This window comes from Salvelinus alpinus, chromosome 19 (genome assembly GCF_045679555.1).
Source record: "Salvelinus alpinus chromosome 19, SLU_Salpinus.1, whole genome shotgun sequence".
Classification (NCBI taxonomy): domain Eukaryota; kingdom Metazoa; phylum Chordata; class Actinopteri; order Salmoniformes; family Salmonidae; genus Salvelinus; species Salvelinus alpinus.
The window spans coordinates 45,755,122-45,769,505 of record NC_092104.1 but is presented as its reverse complement, the minus strand read 5'-3'; the positions used below and the strand labels follow the sequence as shown (position 1 = coordinate 45,769,505).

At 41.3% G+C, this 14,384-nt stretch overlaps 1 protein-coding gene across 2 annotated transcripts in view; it reads left to right on the top strand.

Moving 5' to 3' along the window:
* The window catches only part of LOC139545721 (PHD finger protein 19-like), a 33,088-nt gene extending 19,603 nt beyond the window's left edge, over positions 1 to 13,485 (top strand). For both annotated transcript variants that reach the window (XM_071353789.1, XM_071353788.1), the window contains exons 13-15: positions 274 to 359; positions 1,224 to 1,319; positions 6,765 to 13,485. In XM_071353789.1, the coding sequence (XP_071209890.1) occupies positions 274 to 359; positions 1,224 to 1,319; positions 6,765 to 7,107 (525 nt within the window). In that variant the 3' untranslated portion in view covers positions 7,108 to 13,485. The remainder of the gene's footprint in view (positions 1 to 273; positions 360 to 1,223; positions 1,320 to 6,764) is intronic.
* The last annotated feature ends 899 nt before the right edge of the window (positions 13,486 to 14,384 follow it).

Sequence of the window (14,384 nt, the reverse complement as noted above, 5' to 3'; positions counted from 1 at the left end):
AGTCAAATATGATATCTGTTTGGGTTTCTTGCGGTCAATTTGTAGTTTAAAAAATATTATTAGTAACTATGTTTCGGCCCCCTGATCATCTTCTTAAGAAATAAAAAAATAGCCCCAGGCTGAATCTAGTTCATCTCTGGCATGTAGCATTTAAACAGTAGTGATGAAGACAAGGATGATGATTGATGATGGAGACAATGGTGTTGATGACTGTCTGTTTATGACACTGGCTGAGTACTATAATACCGTGTGTGTGTGTGATTTGTTATGTAGAATGACCTGACCTCAGCCTGGAGCACCAACCATCATATGGCCAACATCTTTGACTTCACATTGGACGAGTTACAAAGCCTCAAAAGGTAAATGGTTTGGATACTAAGGGCCAGTTTCCCTGACAGATTAAGATTCAGCTTGGATTAAGTAGCATGTTCAATGGAGTTTATCAATTTAAAGTTATTTTAAATCTAGGACTGTGTCTTGGAAAACCAGCTCGAAGAGTGTAATTTTTAGCACTTTTGTCTAGATGCTCATTTCCAACGAACTCTGTACTACTGTAAGCATTTGACATTGACTTCGATTGAATGCAATAATTTTCAAGGCCCTAACAATCTCCTTCATTTACATGCATTTCCCTTTGAAAGACAATCTCTGGCAGTGTTTGTTTTGTCACCCCTCTGAGGATTTTCATCAATGTGTCGAACGAAGAGATTTAATTGCGCTTTCCTGTAAAGGTTATCTCCCGAACAGTGCATAATAATACAAGAAAGGCAAACACTTTTGGGGACTGTTGAGAATCAACCAAGCTTTCTTAGAGGAAAATCAGGAGATGGGGAATAACTGGTGCAACGCCAAAGAGTGGACTAACACTGTCGGAATGTGAGGAGTGGAATAGGCTTGGTCATAACTCTATAGCACCTGAACTGAGCTGGAGGATGAGAACAGCTAAAATGATCTGTGGCTTTGAAGCATTACATTAACTTTCTTCCATTAGCTAGATATAGTACTTTCTCACGCATGCAGGCTCTTATTATATGGGCGTAGAACAGTGACTTGCAAATTCAAGTCACAGGGTGAGGGACCATGGTAATACTGTACATTTTCCTTTGAGGTTAGGATTAGAAATGACAAAATAGGACTATTCTGTCTGGTCCAGGGGCCACAAAATCCTCTGATTAGCACTTATTTCCAGCGTTTGAACGGAGCTGACGCTGTTTACTCCTCAGCACTAGCTCGGGACGGACCTTCAGTCTTGACCTGGACTCCACAGACGCTGCCAGCACCTCTGGGTCCGCCACCACCAGTGTCTCCTACGACTTCAGGTACAGTACGATAGTCACCAAGACTTTTTTGTTGTTAGAAAAGGCAACTCCCTCACGCACGGTTACCTCTGCAAATTGTTCATTGTGTTGGCATTAGGAGAAGGTCCTATTTTGTTTATTTTGCTCCGCCGTGTGGAATGTGTTGTAGACCGATCGATAAGACCCCCGACTGGAATCACTGCAGCCCGGGCTGTCAGATGAGATTTTGTCTCCCACGTTTTCCAAGCTCTTGGACATGGTCCTATGTGAGGAGTTGAGGAGAGCCAAAACATGTTTGACAGCACACAAAAATAAGTATGATGTGAGGTCCTGGATTATTTAATGTGGTTGGCTCCTGTACATCTTCCAATATTTGCTTGAATATTTGCTTAAACTTGGAACTAAGCAATGGAAGTGACTATACATTCACTATATCCACATTCACTATATCCACATTCACAAACCCTCGATGACAGCATTATTTGAACACTGTGAAACACCACCCCTCCCCATATCTGCGAAACACCCCTGGGCTCCCTAACTGACTGTCTTAATTTAGCGACACTCTCAGTGCTGGCTCCTCGCACGAGGGAGGGGCTCTGAAGTCTGACATACAGAGTGTATTGACACTCTGCTAGGTTAAAAGAAATATATTAATAAACGTTCGTCTTTGCCTTTACTGTGTTTCGTTTCATGACTGAAAATCCTACCTGCTGACATCTCCTGTGGCTCTATTTCCAGCTGGCACTAAGGAGGCGCATGTTAGTTTGCAATTTCGTCATGTAAAGACTGGCATTTTACGGCCCTAACGCAAGGTTTGGTAATTTACTTGTCTATTGTCATCTCGCTTGCCCTGAGGTGGGAGGGGTGGCCATATTTAATTTCATGCAGAGCTAATGGGAAGTTTAAAAAAGCAGGTCTTAATGGTAACACAGTTTATAATGGCATGGAGTTTGAGAGCGAAAACACAGTCATGCATGACTGGCTTTTTATGCCAATTCATCTGGTTTAGAAACATAATTTGATTCAAAACCAAACAGCCTACCCTCCCCTTAATCAAGGCTGGTTTAGCAGCATCAGAAAGGTGTGTATTTTTATTCTGTCTTTTAGCCAAAAGAAGCCTATGGTTCAACAGCAATGCGTTTTGTCTTTATTATCCTGGTCTTGCAACGTAGCATTTCCATAAAAGTAGCCATCCCCATTTCCAAAGAGCGCCTCATCCTTTTATGAAAGACTCCCTTATCCAAACTTATTGAAAGGATTCAGTCCTATAATGCAGTATCAACGGTATGCCAAGGCTGTATTCTGCTTATTGACAACATGCCTCACATACAATACAATTTACGGAGCCTAGTATTTTGTTATTTTAAGGAGAAGTGCGATGCGTAAAGATATGTAGGCTAGGCTCGTTGAAGCCAATTACAACTCCAAACATACTGTTGCTATTACTCATTACTGTATCCTATGCTATTTAATAAACTGTAGTATCATTCCACAATGGACCTGGACGAGAATTGAAGTTGATGACAAAATCTACAGAACTTGAGACAAACGCAGGCAGTATTAAGCCTATGGACCGCGCTGATTGGCCAGTGAGTGGCCAAGCCCTCGTCACAACTACAACTTGTTTATTCATCAAAACCCAGCCCTTTCGGGCCACCGCCAGCTATTGCATTCATAATTACGGCTGTGAAAATAGCTAAAATATTTCTGGAGCACCCCCAGGACCTACAGTTGAAGTCGGAAGTTTACATACACTTAGGTTGGAGACATTAAAACTCGTTTTTCAACCGCTCCACAAATTTATTGTTAACAAACTATAGTTTTGGCAAGTCGGTTTAGACATCTACTTTGTGCATGACACAAGTAATTTTTCCAACAATTGTATACAGACAGATTATTTCATTTATAATTCATTGTTTCACAATTCCAGTGGGTCAGAAGTTTACATACACTAAGTTGACTGTGCCTTTAAACAGCTTGGAAAATTCCAGAAAATGATGTCATGGCTTTAGAAGCTTCTGATAGGCTAATTGACTAATAGGCTAATCATTTGAGTAAATTGGAGGTATACCTGTGGATGTATTTCAAGGCCTACCCTCAAAATCAGTGTTTTTTTGCTTGACGTCATGGGAAAATCAAAAGAAATCGGCCAAGACCTAAAAATTGTAGACCTCCACAAGTCTGGTTCATCCTTGGGAGCAATTTCCAAACGCCTGAAGGTACCACGTTCATCTGTACAAACAATAGTACGTAAGTATAAACACCATGGGACCACGTAGCCGTCATACCGCTCAGGAAGGAGACACGTTCTGTCTCCTAGAGGTGAACGTACTTTGGTGCGAAAAGTGCAAATCAATCCCAGAACAACAGCAAAGGACTTTGTGAAGATGCTGGAGGAAACAGGTACAAAAGTATCTATATCCACAGTAAAACGGGTCCTATATCGACATAACCTGAAAGGCCGCTCAGCAAGGAAGAAGCCACTGCTCCAAACTGCCATAAAAAAAAGCCAGACTACGGTTTCCAACTGCACATGGGGAAAAAGATCGTACTTTTTGGAGAAATGTCCTCTTGTCTGATGAAACACAAATAGAACTGTTTGGCCATGATGACCATCGTTATGTTTAGAGGAAAAAGGGGGATGCTTGCAAGCCGAAGAACACCAATCCAACCGTGAAGCACGGGGCTGGCAGCATCATGTTGTGGTGGTGCTTTGCTGCAGGAGGGTGGTGCACTTCACAAAATAGATGGCATCATGAGGCAGGACAATTATGTAGATATATTGATGCGACATGTGTGAGCAAGGAGGCCTACAAACTTGACTCAGTTACACCAGCTCTGTCAGGAGGAATGGGCCAAAATTCACCCAACTTATTGTGGGAAGCTTGTGGAAGGCTACCCAAAACGTTTGACCCAAGTTCAACAATTTAAAGGCAATGCTCCCAAATACTAATTGAGTGTATGTTAACTTCTGACCCACTGGGAATGTGATGAAATAAATAAAAGCTTAAATAAATCATTCTGACATTTCACAATCTTAAAATAAAGTGGTGATCCTAACTGACCTAAAACTAGGAATTTTTACTGGGATTAAATGTCAGGAATTGTGAAAAACTGAGATGAAGTGTGTTTGGCTAAGGTTTATGTAAACTTCCGACTTCAACTGTATAACACTACTTCCAGTGCTTGGATTTACCATTGTTTTAGGTTTGTTCAAATAGAGCCCTGAGAGAGAGGACTGATTGTGATGATGATGTTTACACTGATGTTACTCTGCCCTGTCCGTTTCCCCTCTGGTACTCTGCCTACACACACATATATACATACACACACACACACACAGTCCTGGGAGAAGAGTAGTGTCCAGGTGTGTGCGTGCAGTAAGTAACTGTTAATCTACTGACTGGTTTATGCTGTAGAGTTGCCCCCAGTGACACCAATTTGATTATTTGAAGGTTCATGTTCGAGATATCAACCCAGCATTTAGAATGTGAGGCTCTGAGGCTTATAATTGAGGCTAAATATGACATTGTATTGATGTTCCTTGTTTGATATGTTCAGAGTGTAAAGAATTTTGGAAACTTCCAGAAACGGGGTGCCACACAGGACATTTTCAAAGGGATTTATTTATTTTAAAGGCAGTCGCTCTTTAAGTGTGGCATTGAGGAGGGAGTGTAAAAGCAGCACAGTTATTGGGCATGAAAATGAGACAGAGAAAAATCATGTAGCGGACCACAGCTACCCCTGGAGGCTGATCCAAGTCATGTTCATAATCGCAGTCTTCTTTGGGATTGGGTTGGCGGATTGCATCCAATTTAAAGGTGCATACACCACCGCCTACCTACATTACATTCTCTTCATTATTCCTGTTCCTAAAAGGAAAAACTTGCACCACCAACTAGCCCTAGACCTATATACCACTATTTAATAAACATTCAAATCACCACCTTATTAACTCTTCTGCAGTAAAATCTTGCACACCCAGGTACTTCTCTGCAGCTGCCACTTACACTCATTAAAACCCACTACCCCGTTCCACTACTTTGACCCTATCTGCTCCTGCACCATGCCAAGGGCCTGGGAGGACGGCACATCGCTCTTCAACACACCCTGTAACTCTTCTGAAGTCAAATCTCGTATACCCAAATACTTCTCTGCAGCTGCCACCAAAACATCTATTCTCTGTGATTTACGTTCCATTTCTGCAGTACATTTGATAACCATTGCTAAGAAGCCAACCTTACTGAAGCAAAACTCACTTGTTGGCCTATCCCTCTATGCTGGCACAAATCTACTACCCACTGGGATCTAGGGCTGGGCGGTATACCATATTTTACTATATACCGGTATTGATGCACGGACCGGTTTGGGTTTTTACTTTACCTTCTATAACGGTATTTGAATGTTTGGTTTGTTAAATGTGATACGCTGTGTGTAACATCCATTTTTATAGTTTACTACGCTACTTGAGTCATCTCTCTCTCTCCACGCAGCTTTCCACACAGACCTAGTCCCACTCCGTCACTCAAGGAGCTCATTTGTTGTTGCTGTAGATGATGTGTGGGCAGAACTGGAAAAGCGTGTGCGAGCAAGGAGGCCGACAAACCTCACTCAGTTACACCAGCTCTGGCAGGAGGAATGGGCCAAAATTCACCCAACTTATTGTGGGAAGCTGGTGGAAGGCTATCTGAAACATTTGACCCAAGTTAAACAATTTAAAGGCAATGCTACCAAATACTATGAGGACCTACAATGACTCATCTGTTTCACCATGCTTCCTACCGGGTCTGCGTCGCACCAAACAGCGGGCGTCACAAACTCCAGGAATTTCTACTTCAATTGCTCCATCTCCACACTTAATACTACCCCAAAAATCACCCCTTTCAATGTTGCCCTGTTCCTAACAGCAAGGCAAGAAACATATCTTGACCCAAGTTGCGTTACACGTTGCGTGTAACAGCAAAGCACAAAAAGCAGTAAATTCAGGAAACAGTCATTACTTTTGTTTCAATAGGTTGCTGATATCAGGGTCATTACGTTCATTAGGCATCAAATGGAATAAAACAGACTGAAAGAGGGAGGGACTAACTGGACTTGTCCAATAAGACAAGGTTTCCCAAACTCGGTCCTGGGCAAGGTTAAGGATTAGTAGCTAGCTAGTTGAAATGTTACTGATAGTCTGTAGAGCAGGGTTTCCCAACTCTCCTCAGGCCCGTACCGATGTTTCAACCCTAAACTGGCACTCCTGATTTCAATTAGTCAACTAATCATCAAGCCTTTGACTAATTGAATCAGGTGTGCCAGTGTAGGGTTAAAACAAAAATGTGAAACGTCTGGGGGGACAGAGTAGAGGGTTGGGAAACCCTGCTGTAGAGCATCTACAGATGGATTATCCAAATAAGGTGTTACCAAATGTTTTTTGCTGCATGCCCTAATGATCCCGTTAATTGTAACTTGTTGCAGGAAGAATGTTGGCAGTCGTAAGAGGAAGCTGCCCACCTCTAACTATACGGTGCTGGCCACTAAGAAGGAGGTGGTGGAGAGCGAGCTGAGCCCCATGGAGCTGAGCCTACCAGGAGAGGAGGCTGCCTCCGCGATGCTGGACAACGCGATCGACAGCCACACCTTTGACAGCATCAGCGAGGATGACTCCTCCCTCTCCCACCTCAAGTCGTCCATCACCAACTACTTTGGGGCGGCGGGGCGGCTCACCTGCGGAGAGAAGTACCAGGTGCTGGCCCGCCGGGTCACTCCGGAGGGGAAGGTGCAGTATCTGGTGGAGTGGGAGGGCACCACTCCCTACTGACCTGGCTGCTGCAGTAAGGAGGTGTCGCAGAGGAAGGGGGAGTAATAGGCAAGATCGGCCTAGCAAGGCCTACCTGGTTGTACCCGTTTATTTTTCTCCTGTTACTTTCTCTTGCTCTACAGTACTATCTTTATTTCAGTATATAATATTATTTTGGGTATATTGAACCAATTTGGTAGCGTCCTCTTGAGCATCTTGAATAGTAACAAAGCCTGAAGAACTGTGTGCCGGATGCTAGTTTGAGTAGGTTTGTGATGGTAAAGATAACGAAAGAGTTGGCTCAGAGTTCCAAGAAAGAACAATACCACTGATTCTAAAGGATGGGAGCAAAACTGTCGGAAGAGCACTACTAAAATGGGCTCTGTGTCCTTAAATTCAACAATATTCTGCTCTATTAATAGTTTGTCACAGTATTTTTTTAACTTTCTGTTTAGAATTGTTTCACAATAACAGCAATATGCCATATCTAAGCCACATTTACAGTGCCTTCAGAAAGTATTCATGCCCCTTGACTTATTCCACATTTTGTTCTATTACAGCCTGAATTCATTGGATTAAATGGATTGTTTCCACCCATCTATACACATACCCCATGTACACACACTACCCCATTTTGCAAATGTAGGGAAAATTATATACAGAACTATCTAATTCACGTAAGTATTCACAGCCCTGAGTCAATACTTTGTAGAAGCACCTTTGGCAGCGATTACAGCTGTGAGTCTTTCTGGGTAGGTCTAAGTGCTTTCCACACCTGAATTGTGCAACATTTGCCCATTTTATTATTTTCCAAATTCTTCAATCTCTGTAAAATTGGTTGTTGGATCATTGCTAGACAACCATTTTCAGGTCTTGCCATAGATTTAAATCAAAACTATATCTTGGCCGCTCAGGAACATTCACTGTCTTGGTAAGCAACTCCAGTGGGCCTCCCGAGTGGCGCAGTAGTCTAAGGCACTGCATCGCAGTGCTAGCTGTGCCACTAGAGATTCTGGGTTCGAGTCCAGGCTCTGTCGCAGCCAGCCCTGTCCGGGAGACCCATGGGGTGACGCACAATTGGCCCAGCGTCGTCTGGGTTAGGGGAGGGTTTGGCCGGCAGGGATGTCCTTGTCACATCGCGCACTAGCGACTCCTGTGGCGTGCTGGGTGCAGTGCACAAAAAAAAGCTATTACAGTCTATATTTGGCTTTGTGTTTTAGGTTATTGTCCTGCCGAAAGGTAGATTTGTCTCACGGTGTCTGGTGGGAAACAGACTGAATCAGGTTTTCCTCCAGGATTTTGTCGATGTTTTAGCTCCATTCCGTTTCTTAGCCCCCCAGTCCTTAACAAAAAAAATGTAGAAACATAATTCCACATTGACATTATGGGGTATTGTGTGTAGGCGAGTAACAAAAATGCTTAATTTAATCAATGTAACATTCAGGCTTTCACACAACAAGGTGTGTGAATACTTTCGGAAGGCACTGTAACTTGTAGCAAGTTATACCTCTCCACTAATCAATGAAATGTTTATCAGCTTTATCTAGTACTATATTGCCAAGTGTAAAAGCTGAGTAATGGTTTTAGATACAATATATATATACACATGCTTTTATGAATGTTATCAGAAAACAGTCAGTTTATACTTTGTCCTTTCATTTTCAAATGCGTTTAGAGTCAGTTTTACAGGATGGTGTGGGGACAAGAGAGCAAAGCAAACAGCGTTTCCCCTAGGATTTTTTGTCCCCCAGCGGTGGCAAGGTTAGCGGAATTGTAAAGATTTTGCCATGGGGCTGAGAGAAAATGTGCAGTTTTAAAGCTAATTTCCTGCAATTCTACACTTTTTGCCATGGCTCACGCCGTGTTCTTATGCTATCTGAGTGACTCAAACACAAAATAAATGGGGGCGCTATGATTTTTTTTTATTCTCCCTGACTGTCTAGTTTTTATTTTGGTGGTTGTTGGTTTTCAAATATGATATTTTAAATATAGCTCCATTATATTTTCTACAGTGCCTTCGAAAGTATTCAGACCTTTTCCACATTTTGTTACTTTATAGCCTTATTCTAAAATTGATTAAATTGTTTTTTTCCCTCATCAATCTACACACAATACCCCATAATGACAAAGCAGAGACAGGTTTTTATACCTTTTTGTGAATTTATAAAATAAAAACTGATGAAACATTTACATAAGTACTTTGTTGAAGGACCTTTGGCAGCGATTACATCATCGAGTCTTTCTTGGGTATGACGCTACAAGCTTGGCACATCTGTATTTGGGGAGTTTCTCACATTTCTTCTCTGCAGATCCTCTCAAGCTCTGTCAGGTTGGATGGGGAGCGTTGCTGCACAACTATTTTCAGGTTTCTCCAGAGATGTTAAATCGGGTTCAAGTCCGGGCTCTAGCTGGGCCACTCAAGGACATTCAGAGACTTGTCCCCAAGACACTCCTGTCTTGACTGTGTGCTTAGGGTCATTGTCCTGTTGGAAGGTGAACCTTCGCCCCAGTCTGATGTCCTGAGCGCTCTGGAGCAGGTTTTCATAAAGGATCTCTCTGTACTTTGCTCCGTTCATCTTTGCCTCGATCCTGACTAGTCTCCCAGTCCTTGCCGCTGGAGAACATCCCCACCGCATTTCAATTTATTTTTATTTTTAATACATTTGGGAAAAAATCTGAAAATCTGTTTTCGCTTTGTCATTATGGGGTCTTGTCTGTAGATTTCTTGAGGATAGAATAAGGCTGTAATGTAAAAGTGGAAAAAGTCAAGGAGTCTGAATACTTTCTGAAGGCACTGTATATACTTTCGGTTTTTAGTCGTTTAAGTTTACACTGAAAACGTTTTACCGGCACCCCTCCCCCCCATATATGTGTATATTGTAAAGTTTGGGGTCACTTAGAAATGTCCTTGTTTTTGAAAGAAAAGGTATTTTTTGTCCATTAAAATAACATCAAATTGATCATAAATACAGTGTAGACATTGTTAATGTTGTAAATGACTACAAAATAGCTGTTAAATAGTACCCGCAAAACACCAGCCTTAACGTCAACAGTGAAGAGGCGACTCCGGGATGCTGGCCTTCTAGGCAGAGTTCCTTTGTCCAGTGTGTTCTTTTGCCCATCTGAGATATGACTTTTTCTTTGCAACTCTGCCTAGAAGGCCAGCATCCCGGAGTCGCCTCTTCACTGTTGATGTTGAGACTGATGTAGACAATTAAGGCAAGGGCTGTTTTCTCGTCATCTGCTGCGTCCGCCGCATTGTTCTCAACACCAATGCTGGGTAACTTTGCTATTATGCACATTGCAACATGGTCTAGGAAAAGGTGCAACATTTTTTTATGGAATATCTACATAGGCGTACAGAGGCCCATTATCAGCAACCATCACTCCTGTGTTCCAATGGCACGTTGTGTTAGATAATCCAAGTTTATCATTTTAAAGGGTTAGTTGAGCATTAGAAAAACCTTTTGCAATTATGTTAGCACAGCTGAAAACTGTTGTACTGATTAAAGAAGCAATAAAACTGGCCTTCTTTAGACTAGTTGAGTATCTGGCGCATCAGCATTTGTGGATTCGATTACAGGCTAGAAACAAAGACCTTCCTTCTGAAACTCGTCAGTCTATTCTTGTTCTGAGAAATGAAGGCTATTCCATGTGAGAAATTGCCAAGACACTGAAGATCTCGTACAACGCTACAATAGACATTTACAACATTAACAATGTCTACACTGTATTTCTGATCAATATGATGTTATTTTAATGGACAAAAAAATGATTTTCTTTCAAAAACAAGGACATTTCTAAGTGACCCCAAACTTTTGGACGGTAGTGTACATACAGTGCATTCGGAAATAATTCAGACCCCTTGACTTTTTCCACATTTTGTTACGTTACAGCCTTATTCTTTCCTCATCAATCTATACACAGTACCCCATAATGACAAAGCGAAAACAGGTTTTTAGACATTTTTGCTATGAGACTCAAAATTGAGCTCCGGTGCATCCTATTTCCATTGATCATCCTTGAGATGTTTCTACAACTTGATTGGAGTCCACCTGTGGTGAATTCAATTGATTGGAGAAGATTTGGAAAGGCATACAAGTGTCTATATAGGGTCCCACAGTTGACAGTGCATGTCAGAGAAAAAACCAAGCCATCAGGTTGAAGGAATTGTCCGTAGAGCTCCGAGACAGGATTGTGTCGAGGCACAGATCTCTGGAAGGGTACACAAAACATTTCTGCAGCATTGAAGGTCTCTAAGAAAACAGTGGCCTCCATCATTATTAAATGGAAGAAGTTTGGAACCCCCAAGACTCATCCTAGAGCTGCCCGCCCAGCCAAGCTGAGCAATCAGGGGAGAAGGGCCTTGGTCAGGGAGGTGACCAAGGACCCGGTGGTCACTCCGACAGAGCTCCAGAGCTCCTCTGTCGAGATGGGAGAACTTTCCAGAAGGACAACCATCTCTGCAGCACTCCACCAATCAGGCCTTTATGGCAGAGTGGTCAGACGGAAGCCACTCCTCAGTAAAAGGCAAAGGACAGCCCGCTTGGAGTTTTCCAAAAGGCACCTAAAGATTCTCTCAGACCATGAGAAACAAGATTTTCTGGTCTGATGAAACCAAGATTGAACTCTTTGGCCTAAATGCTAAGCCTCACGTCTGGAGGAAACCTGGCACCAGCCCTACGTTGAAGCATTGTGGTGGCAGCATAATGTTGTGGGGATGCTTCGGGACAAGTCTCTGAATGTCCTTGAGTGGCCCAGACTTGAACCTGATCAAACATCTCTGGAGAGACCTGAAAATAGCTGTGCAGCGAAGCTCACCATCCAATCTGACCGAGCTTGAGAGGATCTGCAGATAAGAATGGGAGAAACTCTCCAAATACAGGTGTGCCAAGTTTGTAGCATCATACCCAAGAAGACTCAAGGCTGTAATCGCTGCCAAACTTGCTTCAACAAAGTACTGAGTAAAGGGTCTGAATTCTATGATATATTCTTTTTTTAATAAATATGCAAAAAAAAAAAAAATTAAATGTATTTTTGCTTTGTATTTATGGGCTATTGTGTGTAGATTGTGGAAAATGTAATCCATGTTAGAATAAGGCTGTAATGTAAAAAAATGTGGAAAGCATCAAGGGGTCTGAATGCACTGTATCGTTTCATATTTTTTGGAGTGGTGGCAACGATTTAGCAGCGGCAGCCCACCTCTGCTAAATTAATATAGGGGAAACACTGGCAAACACTGCACGCACCTCTTATATAGTGTATAGTCCTGGTTTTCCTTTGGCTCTGTTTATGCTGACATAGGTAGTTTGGCTAAGTAGATGCAAAACTTGTATTTTCCCGGAAATGCAATGCAGATGATGGAGAGCTTAACATAGTACTTTTAGACACTTTATGATCTTTTTTGACATTTGAAATCTAGAAAGTTACAATGAGAATATTATGGACTTCAAGGGGCAGTCTTGGTTTATGTTCTTACAATATCCAAAGATTTCTTGACATATTCCTCCCATCCATCCATAGTTATTTCTGTGTTGCCGCAAGACATATATATATATATATATATATATGCCTGACTGTTGATTTATTTTTCACTGACAGTGAAACCTGGGTCGTGTTCCTTAGGGCACTCAGTGGAAAAAAAACGGAAATTAGTGTTTAGGCCTTCTTATTTGGCAAGTCCAGGTCGTCCCTCCCTGTTTCATTTTGTTTTCCTTCTTTTTCTGCCTAATGAACATGATACAGAAAATAAATATGATTAGATTTCAATAAGTCAGTACATTATGAAAGATAAATGATGCTTTCCTATTACCATTTTCTATGCGCATAACCCCCTTTGCTTCATTGCACTATTGACATCTTAAACTATGCAAGTATTGTTTTTTCAATTCCTTTTACTAAATAACCAAATATTATTTACGAATAGTTTTAATTGATGATTATGGAAATTTGTGATCAGAAGTCACATGCTATATGCGTTTTATATTATTAATAAGGAAAAGTTTGAAGCTAATTGTAATATTTTTCCCGTTTGGCATTTTGCAAACATTTATGCTCTTTTATGTCTTTAAATTACAGTATGACTGTATTCACTCTAAAACAAACTGTTTACATGAGTAGATTCATAATATCTATCCTATGGAGTCTCCATTTAATAATTTTTTTTGGATGATTCTTGAAGTGACATGTCAATGGTAAACTGTTCATTGTTTTACATTACTAGTTGTTTTACCATGTAACATGCCCAGAGCTGTGTAGATAGAGAACTTACTGTATACATTTCCCCTATTTGCTATGCTTGTTAGAAATGATATCTCTCAGCGGGTATTGTGCATCCTTTATTTGTAATTTGTGAATCTTTATTTGGTATATTGAATTGTAATTAAAAGCATTTTGAGATGTGTGTATTTGCTCCTTGGATAGATGCCATATGAGTTATCTCCATGGTAACGGCAAAGTGCCTAATAAACCATTCACATAGAAATGTAAAATGATGCATGATCTACAAACCATACCCACATATGTTCACAAAAGGCTTTAGCATTACTAAAACCAAGCCTGGTGGTTTTCCAGAGCAGCATGTGTGAAGTGTTACAGGAGAAGACTCCATGTCTTTTCCTTTAATAATTGTTCAACCTCTATCTTTGCTCTCTAAACCTCTATCTTTGCTCTCTAAACGTTGAACATCACTGGCACTAGAGGGCAGCATAATAGCATGAAACAGACGGATCAGATCTGTTGTGATTGAAAGTCATAATGATGATGTTTGAAGACATCTACAGCAAGGCTAAATACACCTTCTATGTCTCATAAGTTTCCAAAGTAATTTATTTAAAAATATATATATGCAACCAACCGAGACTTTATCTAACCCAAGTCCATGCCAGACAGTTAATTCTTTAATATAATTAAGGCGTTTTACGCCCTAGTCGGTGTGTCAAAACACGGCCCTATAGTCTGTCAGCAAGAGTTTGACTTTGGAGTCTGAAATGCGGAGTTTGTGCATAATTATGGTGCTGAAAAGTTTAAAACATGCTTAAAGTAAAGGTACCTCAAACAATAATAGCCGAGGGAGACGCCACTGTATTTTTGTTATCCCCGTGAAAAGTGCGCTCTACGAAATAATGAGAATTTGGTGACCCAGCTTTCACGATGTCAATTCCAAGGCTGGATGAGTGTTCGCGGTAAGTAACGTTAGCCGTTAATAAACACAGCAAATGTTTTAGCTAGCTAACTAACTAGCAAATTAAACCTCAACTCAAGCACCGATGAAAAGGGATGCATCTCAAATCAATAAG